At 39.8% G+C, this 14696-nt stretch overlaps 1 protein-coding gene across 1 annotated transcript in view; it reads left to right on the forward strand.

Annotated features, from left to right (window-relative positions):
- Positions 1–4781: 4781 nt before the first annotated feature.
- The window catches only part of LOC107391047 (phospholipid-transporting ATPase ABCA1), a 40578-nt gene continuing 30663 nt past the window's right edge, over positions 4782–14696 (forward strand). Inside the window, exons 1-5 of the mRNA XM_015968092.3 lie at positions 4782–4979; positions 7927–8028; positions 9615–9708; positions 10257–10398; positions 10533–10651. Coding sequence (XP_015823578.1) covers positions 7963–8028; positions 9615–9708; positions 10257–10398; positions 10533–10651 — 421 coding nt within the window. The 5' untranslated portion in view covers positions 4782–4979; positions 7927–7962. The remainder of the gene's footprint in view (positions 4980–7926; positions 8029–9614; positions 9709–10256; positions 10399–10532; positions 10652–14696) is intronic.

Below are 14696 nucleotides of genomic sequence, written 5' to 3' on the forward strand. Positions count from 1 at the left end.
CTCTGAGCAGTTTCCTGCCCTCCCACCCTACTGGTTGAAAGTGAAATTACAACAGTCGTAAACAACCCTGCTGCAGCCTGCTGTAGCTAGCACTAACAACAAGCTAACACTAACATGAGCCAAATAATGCTAAAATAACCCACAACGTAATAATATCCACACTGTTGGACAAAAATATTATTACTTACAGTCCTGTAGCTACAAAGCCAGGTCACCATCAGTCTATAATTCTGTAGTCTCCTTTAACTCCCTCAAACTAGCCTATGCCGTGCCGATGTTCACTCTGGTTTTAGCTCTTTGCTTCACCTCCAAAGGCATTATTCTCTTACTTTTATTTCCAGGCGCCACACTGATACCAACAGAAAAAGCAAACTTATCTTTTTGTGCTTTTTATTGACGACCGGCGAACTGAAAATGCTAACTGCTAGCATTACAGCTAACAGCTGTATAGCAGGTAAGGAGCGCCCCCTAGGACACCTACCCACTCCACAAAACTATCTAGTGCCGTTTTTGGTCAGCAGAAAGCTGCAGAGTGGTGTCAAATATGAAACTGGTCAAGGTTCTAAACTGCAAAATATAATCAATGTTATAATTGTTATTATTATTGTTACCATGAAGATTATGTTAAACAAATGATAGATTTTACTAAAAAATATACATAATGTGTTTTACTTTTTCAGGGCGTATGTTCAAATATGGCAGCTTTGATATTCATGCAATGATTTTACCAACTTCATTGTTTACCATTTATAAGGCATATATACTTATTTAGCACAACTAGCCAACCTTATGATGTAAGATTTTCATAAACCTAGCATTGTTATTTTGGAGATCTGACCGTTAACGTGAGAAGAGAGCGAGCAATGTTCTGGTTTTGCATACACACCGATATTTGGCGCGTCATAGCCCCACGCTGATTGGTAGAATGGTGCCATGGTACGCAATGTGACTAGCTTGATCTCTGAACATTGGTTAGGTGAATTCCCATAATTCTAAGAGTCTGTGAAAAGGCACGCTAACATCATTTATGATGTGAGTGGAAGTGTCTAAATATAGGCGTTGGCCCTGTAAAAGGTTAAAGTTTGAAAAAACTATCTACTCTAAATACAGAATAACAAAAGTGAAACCTAGTTGAATACATCAATTGTTGGTGTCTAATATGTTTAAATACATTCTAGAAAGTCAGTCATAAATGCACATACTTTTGTTTTTGTTCAATGGTGCAAACATCATTTTAGCTTTACCTAAACTTTGCCATATAGAAACTCTGCAACCATCTAAAAAAAACACAGGAGCCACTAAGTAAAATATTTATGTTCTTGTGTGAAAAAGACTTAACTTTGATTCACTTTGCCAAATTCTACAAAAAAAAAAGGGGGGGGGGGTAAAATATTTTCTTGTGCAACCATGAACTTCTGCCTTTATTGATGTTGGCAGACTTCTTTGATGGATTAAACGACTAATCTGTCTGATTGGGGATTGTTCTTTAATTAAAACCCATGCTGGGAGACTTTACGTTTACCCACTCTTCACCAAGACTTTACAGGAGAAACACGTTCTGCTGTAAAGTTTTGGATCATGACGGAGAGTGAGCATGTCTAAATAAGCTGATCTGTTCTGTACAATGTTCAATCTCGTTTCAGCCGTCAGCCTCTGGTAGATCTTAATGCACCCAAAAATGTGTTTGCTTGATAATTATGTTCAACTTTTATGCAAAATGGTTCAATTGAATGCTTCCTTTTCAGCTTGTGTTTTGGTTTCCAGTGCAACATAATTTATTCTTTTCAAAAAAGATCAGTTGCACCAGATGTCCTTGTTCAGTTAGATCCACTGCATTCCAATCAGAGCCTGTCCGAGCATTGCTGACTTGTTAAAATGTAACAAAGAAAACTTTCCTCTAGCCTCCTCATCCTTCCTGTCCCATGACCCTGTTTTTGTTCTTATGAACGGAAAAGGCCTTTTGCAATTTTGCTGACGTGTGTTCTTCCCCACTCCAGCTTGGATCTGCCTAATCTGACCAGTAAGAACACACTGTAGGCCAAACAGTTGTACCATGAAGTGTTGACAGCTAGTATTCCTGGATACCCGAGGCGTCCAGTTAGGCAGTGAATGCTATGATGTGCTTGAGCTGACATAGAGAATAAGGATTGGAGACATGGTTGAAGAAAGGCATTTCAAGCTCATGCAAGAAAACTAGACGAATGATTTATCAAACTATTTATTCTTCTTATTTATTCTAAAAAGACAAGAAAAAGTAGAGTTTCAATTTTTAGAGGCATCTTAATTAAAGAAAAAGTACATGTTGCATTATCCTACACAATAAAAGCATGTAGTAAATTAGCATGTAATTGGAACCATTTTCTGAGCGATCCATTGAATGTAGCTTATACTTTCTTCCAGCTCTGGAGGAGTCTGATAAGATGAATGCGAACAAGTGAGAAGGATGTATAATGGTACGTTAATACCAACCTATCGATTTTCTGAGCATAGACGCTCATGTACATTGATGCTTTTAGGAAGAATAGGCTATGAAAAGGGCAAGGGCTTCAGTTTGTTTTTAAAACCGGTGAGGACGAAATACAGAGAGTGTGCCTTGAAAATGGTTGAGGACATTTTTTTCAGTTATTTATATATAAGTGTCTTTTTGCTAGATGTTTCAATTAGAATATGCACTGCATATGACCTGCACTTGTACAGCGCATTTCAGAGTCAGAGGACTCCAAAGTGCTTTACGCTATACTACATCATTCATCCATTCACACACTGGTGGTGATGAGCTATATTGTGGTCACAGCTGCCCTGGAACTCACTGACAGATGCAAGGCTAATGAGCACAGGTGCCACCGGTCCCTTCGACCACCACCAGCTGGCAAGGTCTCTCCCAAGGACACAACAGCACATTTTTCAGCTGGTATTGATCCTACAACCTTTCGATTACTGGACAACACTCTTCCTCCTGAACTACTGCTGCTCATTAAAAGCTGGGATAAATCCCACAAATCACCAGGTAAAAGATGAGCACATAACCTCTGGGCCATGGCGGCACTTTCAAACTTTTCAGAATAATACCCATAAAATAATACGTACTTTACCCGTGTGAGGTTTCAGTTAACTCCATATTCGCTGACCAAAGCTTAGCCATTCATGATTCGACAGAGTGATAAAAATAAAATGTAATAGTCGCATCTGTAGGACCGTCCAAGAGAACAAAAATGGAACCAACATCTAACAAAACTGTGCTGAAAGTGCAGCCCTAACAGTAAAACTGACAACAAAGAACCCAGTTTTATCATGTTTGATATTAACCTAAAGTTTAGTTTAGCTAGCTAGTGTTCACAGTTCAACACACTGCCCCTGATTGGGTGGAACATACTTCCCATCATGCCACACTCTTTCTTAAATGTGTGTAAAATGAAAATTTAACTAAATTAAGTATGGTTTATTTTTATTCAAAGTGAAATTATCACTGATGAAATGAAATATGGACCTCTATCAAAGAAAAATGTGGCCATACTTGTTAAGTTAATAAACAAGTGCCCCTATGACTAAAACAGTTTATGGAGGGTATGGAACACTGAAAACCCATTTTTAAAAATCTTATTTCTGATTGTAATTGGTCACTCACAAGTTTTTCATGCAGGCTGAACATGAAAATAGTACGTCACACTGTCGCAGAACGTTCATTAATTCAGCCATATTGACTGACGGTAGGGAGGGCTGTGTTGTTTTAGCGTCTTGGCTAGTAGAAGCTAACCATTGGTATTAGCAACTCCCCCACACAGCAGTACTCCTCTGGGTTTGTGTTATTTGTGGAGATAAAACATCAACGTTGCAGAGCAAACAGAGTTAGTGGTAGAGTTGTGCTGTTGTTAGCCAATCTGAGGCGAGATGCCCAATTATCAGGAAACAAAATTCCAAAACTTGCCGGCATTGGGTCCCATTTCTTAAGTATTCGGCTTGACCCGACCGTTTTTGACACTGGTTGAGCTCTAGGACCAAGCGGGAAACAACCGTTTGTGTTGAAGCCTGTTTCCCATTAGAACATAATGTAAAGACAAGATGGTGCTTGTTTACAATTTTTTTCTGGGAAAGTCAGCTCTGCGCATCCTCAACATTTTTTATCTGATGGAGTCCTTAGTGTATGCATACTCACGGCACAATCGAATAATTTCAGTTAGTGTCTATATAAGCAAAGATATGGGGTTTTCGATCAACCATGATTTGAATCAGATATGGGGAAATTTGGTGCATGTAAACATAGCTATTGAGAACTTGCTCCTTTCTGTATCCAGCCTCTAGTTGATGAAGGGGTAACTGCAATTTTTTTTTTCACTTCCCCTTTGGCTTCAATTTCTGCAGGCAGAGTTTGCCCCTTGGGTAAGACACTTAACCCTTGTCCGTGCAAGCTGTTGATGGTTGGACAAACTGATGGTCTTGTAGCAAAACAGCTGTGGCTAATGACTGCACTTTTAAGTTCCTGACTTAGAAAAGTGCTATATAAATTATAACCTACCTAAATTTCGGGTCCATGGGGAAGGCTGTGCCAACAATGAATGGTGAGAAAAACAGTGAAGTAGAAAAAAACCTAACTAAGACACTTGAATCACTTTTTTCATTCTAATTTTCCATTTCCTCGCGTTATTTTTAAGTAGCACAGTAAAAGCACAATGCAGGATGAGGACGCGAGGTGTTGCTGGCCCTTTAAGAGATGTTTTGCCTCAGCACGTGCTTGCCATATATGGGAGCAGCAACAAACACTGACCGTCAGTTACCTCTGCTGCACGGCGCCGCTCCGCATCGAGCTGAGCTATAAAAGCCTGGCGGGGAAGAAAAGACACTTTTGGTAGACCTTGAGACACGACAAGGAGGAGCACCGTGGCGTGAGAGAAGAGCGATTTATCCTCAATGTTCAACCTGTTTGAGACACGAGTCTGCAATTTATGAGAAGCAGAAGAGAGAATTTACACACCGAGATTCAGGTTGGTTTGAGTTTTTTTTTTTAGGGATGGGATTTGAGTTTTTCTTTGTTAACAAGAACGTACTGAATCACAGTTACGCTTTCTATTTAATTGTTTAGTCATACATTTATTTTGTTAATTATCTAAATATAATTTGCTTAAATTAGGTTGTATAACAGGATTTGTCAACCAAAAACCCGATTTCTGCACGTTGTTTAACAATTAATTTCCATTTTCTTTTGAACTCGCAGACTTGAAAACTATTATGTATTTATACTCACTGAGTGTTATTAATGCCAATCGAATCTTTTTTCTTTTATGAGCTTCTTTTGTGTGTTGCTTTTATGTTTGCAGTTTTCCGGTGGAATATTTTCAAAGTAAAAGTCCACTAGTGTCAACTTTTTAGTTTAATATTAAATAAAACGGCTTCCGTAGTATTTTTGTATTATATAGTCTAGTTCTTTAATTTCGTGGTATTAATAACGTGTAAGCCTCGTTTAAGCCGCTGTAGGTTTTATTTTGAAGGGTAATTTAAGTCGCGTATGGCTTCATTTCATCTGGCTTGATTTTAGTCAGCATCGCTAAACCGAATGACCGACAGTAACCCCGGTTTAACGGAACAATGAAAAAAGGACAAAAGTTAGTTTGTAAATTAATGACTTCGGATGAGCTTATTGAAATTCGATCGAATTGTTCTGGACTTTCCCTCGACACAGTAAAGACTTAAAATGTGTGAATTTCTTTTTTTCTTTTTTCTTTGATGGAACAAAAGGGTTTGCAACGAAGTGTTTCACGTTTTTTTTTTTGTTATTTTTGTGTGTGTGTGTGTGTGTGTGTGTGTGTGTGTGTGTGTGTGTGTGTTTATGCCTTCTGGGCCATGTAAATTCGTCGAATCCGGTCGCCTTTGGTCTTCCCCTGTCGTTCAGCAGAGGAAAAATTAATTTATGCCAACTATTGACAGAATATAAATGTCCCTATTAAAATATGTCCTCTCTGTTTAGAGTTTCGTTTTAAATGAACATTTATGTTTTTCTTTTTTATAATGACATAGACTATTTTTTTGGGGGGGGGGGGGGGGGGTACACCATAGCATATGACACGTGAGCACGAATTGATGGTAAACAAGTTTTAATGTGATTTTTCTTTGTCTGCTTACCACTAGGGGCGCACTCGCTCTGCACCATTTCAGTTGTTTTTCATTCAGCCACAAAACAGGCTTTTCGTATGCAAACCAACTTGCGTATTCGATGTCCACCGATTTAATTAAAAACTAAAGCAATCACAAGCTGTAGTGATTATAATGTGACTCTTATAACAACCAGGAAAAAAGGTGGGGTCTATTTTAATGCAGATTATTTCTGTCAACAAACAGAAAATATAAAAATGACCAAATCTTTTTTACACAATGAAGTGGAAAATACATAAATAAACTGAATGCCTTGTTGTTTATCTTTAGCTCCAAAAACAATCTTGCATGTCTATATGTAGATGAAGGTTTGGGCAGCTCTTTGTAAAATAAGATGATCTGCTTGCTTAGCTGTAAATTAAATTTCTGTGAAATGTTCAGCTGTGTTACTGCCGCTAAGGAAAACCAGCTGTATCAGTACAGCAGGTAAAGTGTGTGGACACTGCTGTGCTGCCCACTGATCTCTTGGTTCCTGGTAGTTCTCGTTACGAAACCTGAATCTTTCCAACATTTGTTCATTGCAGAGTTTGTTTTAGCAGATCCTAACATCTGTGTTGCATTTTGTTCTCCATTTTGTGAGCTGTTCTGTAATCCGTGCAATCACTTGGCTGTGAGCCTTTACATATTTTCCTTTTCCAAGTATTAAGACGTCCCAGATAGTGTTGAAACACAGCAGGCATTTTTTTTCCCATATATCTATTATGGAGAAAATTGAGTTCAGAGGCTCCTAAACTGGTTTTTGCAACAGCTTAACTAATCAGCAGTGGACATCGTGTTTGAACCTTACAGGGTCCTTGATGTGGTCCCACCATGTATGTCAACCAATCAGCTTTATTCTATATAAAGGACATTCAGCTTGAAAACAGCGAAGCGATGAAATCACATTTTACCCCTTTTGCTTGTCTTCAAACTCCAAAGAATTTCAGAAAATATTGAATAAATGTCCACAAATGTAGACTGAGACCTTTTGTTTTAGGTCTGTTTTCATGTTAACATCTTATTTGCATCTTTTAACAACTTTTCCCCCCACAAATGACTCATGCACCTGCAATAAACAAATACATATTAGACAACATAAATACCATACAGCCTTTAGATGGCCTACAAAGATGTGGACTACTGCTGTTCAACCTGATTGAGCCAAATGAAGAGAAAGTGAGAGGCGGGCTTAGTTGTTTAATTCCCACATTTACATCAAATGCTCTATTTGGTTTTAAATGCTCAAATGTTTCATGATAGCAGGATACCTGAAACCTTTCATGACCTGAAAACTGCCCCTGCCCCCACCCCCTCATCCTCTCAGATGAAGTGCTTGAACTTTGGATGGACTAGTTTGCCCTTGAGTGGATCGGAATTTACAGAAGCTGGTAGTCTTCCTGGGTTAGCTATCTGACTTCATTTGCTAATTCTTGCTGCTGTTTTGATTGGTTTGTATTTGAAATGAAGACGTTTCTAATTTAATGCGTTTCCCGTTTAAATCCCAGCTGCTGCTGCGTCTTATTCCTGTATTTGTTGGATTTACGTGTTTTTTGCTCATGGTTTTCTGAAATGAGCAGTTTCGGTTCTGCTTTTCTGTTGGTTGGTTTGGTTTGGTTTGCATGACTTTTGTGGGGAAAATGTCATTTTGTTTTTTCACAGCAGTACAGTTGGTCAGTGGGGAGTTATATGGCTCTAGTTTTTTCATTTCTTCTTTCATGTGAGCCTCTTTCAAAAGTGTGATTTTGTAACGCTGTGCGTCATGCACACTTGGAGTTGCTGACCCTTTCTGTTTGGGATTTTTAGTGAGGAGCTGGAGTTTGCTCGCGAGGTTGGGAAGACATGGCAGTCTCCACTCAGTTGGGTCTGCTGCTATGGAAGAACTTCACCTACCGACGGAGACAAACTGTAAGTAGGAAAGGTTTTTTATTTTAAAAAATACACATTTTTCTTAATTTAATTTGGCTTTTGATTCTGATTTCCTGAGGTCTCTGCAACACTGTTCAGCAGTGGTGATAATGGTCATGATGGTATTCAAAGCCATTATGCGATAAGGCCATGAAAAACAAAAACAGGGCGTTTGACTTCTCGGATGATTTCCCCAATGCTGATTTGCTTTTCAGTGGATTGACCTTAGATTTAATATAAGTTCAGGTTTGCTAATTGGAATGGCTCAGAACAATGACAATGGCTCAGAGGTGAGCTCACAGCTCAGAACAATGACTATCAGAACTTCTGGGTAATTTGATCGGATCTTCACAGCATTGGGTGCCACCATTTCACCTGGCAGTCCAGAAATCACCATTTTACGGACCTTTTCAGGGACCAACCAAGTACTCTGAAATGGTCCAGTAGAGTTGCTGAGTGGGACTTGTGCTGATTAAGTTGTACCTCAGTGGGAAATTATATCGGAAGTGTTGCCGTCAAAGCGGAATGGAAGGAAAAAAAGGCAGCATTAACACCGCTTTAAAAATTACCGTTCTTAACCAACTCAGTGGCCTAGTGGTAGAGTGTCCGCCCTGAGATTGGGAGATCAGGGTTTAATTCCTGATTGGGTCATACCAAAGACGTTGAAAAATGGGACCCAATGCCTCCCTGCTTGACAATCAGCATTTAAGGGATTTAATTAGGGGGTTAAACCATCAAATGGTTTCCGACCGTGGCTGTGTCTGTAGCTCACCGCTCCCCCAGGGGATGGGTCAAATGCAGAGAACAAATTTGTGTGTGACAACTAATGGGACTTTAAACTTCAAATGCTGAAAAATACAGAGGTAATATCATCACTAGACTGTAATTTATGGCGCTTTTTGGTCTCCTGTAGCCGAAATGGTCGTAAATTAGCTGACATCTTAGCAGTTCCTGAAAAGGAAGGATTTTTTGTTACCATCATATTTTTCTCCCCAGAATATTCTCAGAACTGCTAAAGTGGGAATGCAATTTATGAAGTAATTGTACTTGGACTGAACAAAGTTAGTTTGCTGCTCGCCGTAAACCAGTCAGTGATGTTAAAATGACACATTCCCCATAGCTCCGATCTGGTTCTGCCCACAGTCTTAAAGAAGTTATGCAAATTTTATCCAGTCTCAAACTTTGTAATAGTGCGTCTTTATATGTGGAGAGGCTAGTCTGCATACAATTAAACCGTTTGTTCATCAAACAGAAGCAGCTCCTTAAAGCGCAGCTGTGGCTGGATGACTTTCTGGCTGGGCTTTTTGTACAAAGGGTTACAGCTTAGTTTCTGATCCACCACAATGCATGTCTGCTGTGCTATTTCAAGCAGGCAGATGAAGATCAGAGGCCATATGGTGCAGATGGAAAACCACATAGTCTCTCTCTCCCTGTCTGGCCTTAATAACCCATATGCATTACACAAACTGATGGCAGGGTTACTGTTTGCTAAGGAATCCAGTCAAACAGACTTGTCTGTCTACTGTGGAGAAAAAAAACAAACAGAAATGTTTAATTATTACATTATATCAACCTTTTTTCCACAGATCCAGCTACTTATCGAGATCATCTGGCCCTTGTTCATCTTTTTCATCCTGATATCGGTCCGGATATACTATCCTCCTTATGAACAGCATCAGTGTAAGTTATTATGACTCCAAACATTTTCTTCATTGAATTTAAAAATTATATCACTTTAAAGCTGTCATGTTAAAAAGGATTCAAACCGTTTTAATTCTGGTTTGTTTTTCTGACATTTTACTTTTGTAGTTGTGTGATTCATAGTTATTTTAAGGAATTTGGTTCTTGGAAAGGTCATTTATTTGAGGTCCATGTTATTGATGCTGATAAATCTGTCGGACATGTCAATATTTGTTTGCACTGTGTGAATTTGTGAGATGACCTTTAGCCACGAGGAGGTGGTGAAACAGTGGGTTTCCATATTTCAGCCTTGAAACTAGTCTGAAAGCACCTGTACAGTTCCTGTTTCTTTACAAGACAACCATTAAAAGCTTTTTAAAAGTTTCTTTAATGGTATTTTAGTTGTTAAGTAGATACAAATTTTACAAAACATAGAAGAAGAGATAAAGTCTGATTTGCAAGCAGCAGAGACATCCCTTTGGTCCTGTTAGTAAAATATTTAATTGTTGATTCTAAACTTAAAGCTCACAGTGTTTCCTTGTTTTTAGGCCACTTCCCTAACAAGGCAATGCCATCGGCTGGTACCCTGCCCTGGGTGCAAGGCATCATCTGTAACGCCAACAACCCCTGCTTTCGAAATCCTACCCCTGGAGAGAGTCCGGGTGTTGTGGCAAATTTTAATGACTCCATGTGAGTAACATGATCCTCATGGATCATGTAGATTTGCAATACTTACATTTTAATAATTAGAAACGTGACGAGAGAGAAAAATGACACCCAGTCATCGGAAACATCTTTTCTAATTGCTCTGCTATCATCTCCAGAATCTCCCGTTTGTTCAGCGACGCCAAGAAGATCCTGCTCTACACGCAGAACGATAAGAGCTACGAAGGCTACAAAGGACTGCTGAGGGCCCTCAGGAAGCTGCAGAGGAACCCAGCTCGTAAGGACACGCCTTTAATGATCCATTTAAGTGTGATGACTTCAAACAACCTGTTACATCCAGTTGTGTTTTTGTCTAACTCTTAACGACACACAGCAAGCGATTTCTAAAGTAGCAGGATAAACAAATTCAGTAGTAGTGGATATAAACAGACATTAGTTTGATCATTTTCAGTCTGGTTTTACTGGTCTGGCACTCATGAAGAGGTGGCTGCACCCTTATCCTGCTAGTGTGTGTTTGTGATGATGGAAGGCAGGAAAATTAGAAAATTTCTTTCCACCCGTGCAAATCAAAGCAAAGATTGTTTATTTTGTCGTTACTGGGATTTTGCTGCTTTCTGTCCCGGTTACACAGAAAATGCTACAGATAACACGTGAAATTCTGCTATTGGATTCTTTCCCAGTACACTTTAACTAGGGGTGCACCGATTGCAGTTTTTGGCCGATCACCAATCTTGAAAAAAACCTGACTTGCCGATACCGATTTTGTCTGAACTAAAATGAGATCGTGTCAATGTTTCAACTTCCTTTTATTGAGAAAACCAATATGAATACTCATGACACAATACCGGTTTCAACTGGACACGAGGTAATGTTCTCAAATATAAATGAACATATTTAGCATTGCTGTTTGAACTACAAAATCATATTTGTTTCTTCAGACTTTCATTTATCTAATTTTGAAAACAAAACTTTTGTACCTGTTTTGACACACTTGTCCAAAAAATAAAAATTCTACAGTAACGATTGGCTTTAAGATTAACTAGGGGTGCACCAAGCGCAGTTTTTGGCCGATCACCAATCTTAAAAAAATCCCGAGATCAGGGCCAATAGATCAGTTGGCCGATAGATCGGTGCACCCCTAACTGTAACCTATCCTTTACGCTATATTCTAGGAAAATGATTGTGTAGCATTTTGTTGATGAGTCCACTGAACGTTACTGAGTGAGTGCGTTTACATGCAGCCAGTAACCCTTTAAAAACCCGAATATTCACAATAACCCGGTTCCGCAGGTCCATGTAAACACCGCCAAAAACCCGGATATGCTCATAACCGGGTTTTTAAAAACCCGGTTACTACACCTGGGGTAACCCTTTTCTAACCCGAATGTTTGGTCGTGTAAACGCATACCGGGATATCCCCATCAAAGCGTGTGTTCTGCGCATGCTCTGTTCGCAAGGAATCTTGGTCTTTTGAGTAGGGAGACGTCTTGTATGCGCCAGAGCGCCGGAAGTAAACAACAAGTTGGGAGCAACATGGCGAGTCGCGGCACAGCACCACACTTTTGGAGTGACGAGGAAACTAAAGCACAAACAAACGCGGTCGCTATCTCTTCCGAACTGGGAAACATGTTGTTGTTTTCACGGATACCGGAACAAGAAGAACCGGAAATGACGCATATTGCGTCTGGACGTAGTCCACACGTCCTGACGCTACCCCAACGTCCGCATTTAAATCGGGTTATGCAAGTTAGAGGTAACTCTTTCTATTTATGCTTGTAAACGGGGTATTCTGATCAACTCAGAAACCCGAATCCCGACCTTAACCTGATCATAACCCGGATATTGGCTGCATGTAAAAGTAGTCAATGTTAACCAGCATCCACTCATTTCAAAACTTGCCATAACGAGATTAGAGTCTATAGCAGGCGTGTCAAACTCGTTTTAGCTCAGGGGCCACATTGAGGGAAATCTAGTCCCAAGTGGGCCGGATCGGTAAATAAAATAAAAAACTTCAGATTGTTTTCTTTGTTTTAATACAATCAATATAAAACAAGGCTGGAGCCTGAGGACAGTGTAGTACAAGTACAACACCTGAAGTGTACTTGAAAATTTGAAGAAAAAAAAATCAACAAATTATTAAAAACATTCCTTAGTGATTCAGAGAGCTTACAGATCACATGGCAAGATCAGTTTTATACAGCACTTAAAGTATATTTGACTCATTTTACTTTACATCTTTTAGCTTTCACCGGCACATCAACATCAGGAGTCACATCCTGAGTGGCGGCCAACTTCAGGATGTGACTCAAGTTCTTGTGTGAGCCTTGAGCGCAGCTTTGTTTTATTTATACTCATTACAGAGAAAACTTGCTAACACTGATAAGTTTATTTTCACTCTACATTGTAAAGTATGAAAATAAAGTTTACACAACCATCTCGCGGGCCGGACTTAACCCGCTTGCGGGCCGGATCCGGCCCGCGGGCCGCATATTTGACACCCCTGGTCTATAGTACTAGCCTTGCTACAATATTTTTTATTATAACATTTCATCTAGTGTGTTAGTTATTTCTTCTATTAAGCAGGTTTAGTTTTTTTTAACTAAATTGATTTAACAAAGCAAACCCAATATTGTATTTTAGCTACTATCTGCTCAGTTAGCCAAAGGTTGTGATTGTATGAGATCAAGCAAGGGTTGAAAAGGGTTACACATCTGAGCAAATGAACAGAACGGGCTCTTATTTTCAGTCTTTTGGTTTAAGATGTCATATTCTTTATTATAATTAGATTGTCTTCCTCTTATCTTCAGTCTTAAGGTGACAAATATTTTAATCTCAACTGGAATGAATTTTGTGCAAAGTTTTTATTTAGCCTCTTATTGGTGTTTGTGTTTATTAGTGGAGTTTTTATCAGTTTATTTCAAAACTCACAGATAGAGCTCAGTTTCTTTGTCTGGAATTCCTAAGAGGATATGCTCTGCTCTGATATCCTACCAAGTTGGGGGGTGTATATATATATATATATATATATATATATATATATATATATATATATATATATATATATATAACAAAACACAGGAGACGATGCAATATATTATACCACCAGTTAGATGGTATTTGCAATGTTAAAGCCTGAATTTAGTTGGGAAAACCTTGGTCTATGCTTACGAGACACATCCAGTGTTACCTTGAGATCTTGTTTTGTCAGTATGAAGGCAGTAAAACTGATGCCATCTAGCAGTCAGAGTTTAATTGCACCACACTAAACCAATACAGTAAATGTTTGATGTAAATTATCAAAGGAAAAATCGATAAATTGCTTTTAAATAGGCGGTGAGGTGTAGAGGGGATCTGTTTTGGTGGCCTGAAGATCAGGCCTCTGCTTTCTGCAGGTGATGTGGTCCTGTTGGCTTCATCAGAAAGTGATCTCCAGCTTTCTCTGGAGCGGTTCGTAGCTGGGAAGAGAATCAGCTCCTCTAAATCCAAGACCATTGTTTGGAATCAGAAAAGGGTAGAATGCGTTTTGCAGGTCAGAGACGAGGTTCTGCCCCAAATGGAGGCGTTTGAGTATCTTGGGGACTTGTTCACGAGTGAGGGAAAGATGGAGCGCGAGATCAACAGGCGGATTGGTGCTGCATCTGCAGTGATGCGGGCGTTGTACCGATCTGTTGTGGTGAAGAGAGGGCTGAGCCAAAGGGTAAAGCTCTTGATTTACTGGTCATCTACGTTCCTACCCTCACCTATGGTCAGAAGCTGTGGATAGTGACCGAAAGAACAAGATTGTGGATACAAGCGGCCAAAATGAGTTTTCTCTGCGAAGTGTCTGAGCTCTCCTTTAGAGATAGGGTGAGAAGCCCGATCATCTGGGAGGGGCTCAGAGTAGACCCGCTGCTCCTCCACATTGAGAGGAGCTAGTTGAGGTGGCTCGGGCATCTAATTAGGATATATCCTGGATACCTCCCTGGTGAGGTTTTCTGGGAGCATCCAACTGCGAGGAGACCTAAAGGAAGACTCAGGACACGCTGGAGGGAATATGTTCTCGACTGGCCAGGGAACGCCTTAGGATTTCCACGGAAGAGCTGGCCCAAGTGGCTGGGAAGAGGGAAGTCTAGGCCTCTCTGCTTAGGCTGCTGCCCCCGCGGCCCGACTCCGGATAAGTGGAAGAAAATGGATGGATGAATGCTTTTAAATATTGATACAGCATCATAATAGGAAATATTGCAATATTTCTCTGTATGGATATTTTCCTACATCCGCAGTACCAAGGCCTTTGTATGTGATGCAGCAGTAAGCTAACTCGTCTGTTGCAGCTGCAGAGTGAA

The sequence above is a fragment of the Nothobranchius furzeri genome, chromosome 4 (genome assembly GCF_043380555.1).
Source record: "Nothobranchius furzeri strain GRZ-AD chromosome 4, NfurGRZ-RIMD1, whole genome shotgun sequence".
NCBI classification, from domain to species: Eukaryota; Metazoa; Chordata; class Actinopteri; order Cyprinodontiformes; family Nothobranchiidae; genus Nothobranchius; species Nothobranchius furzeri.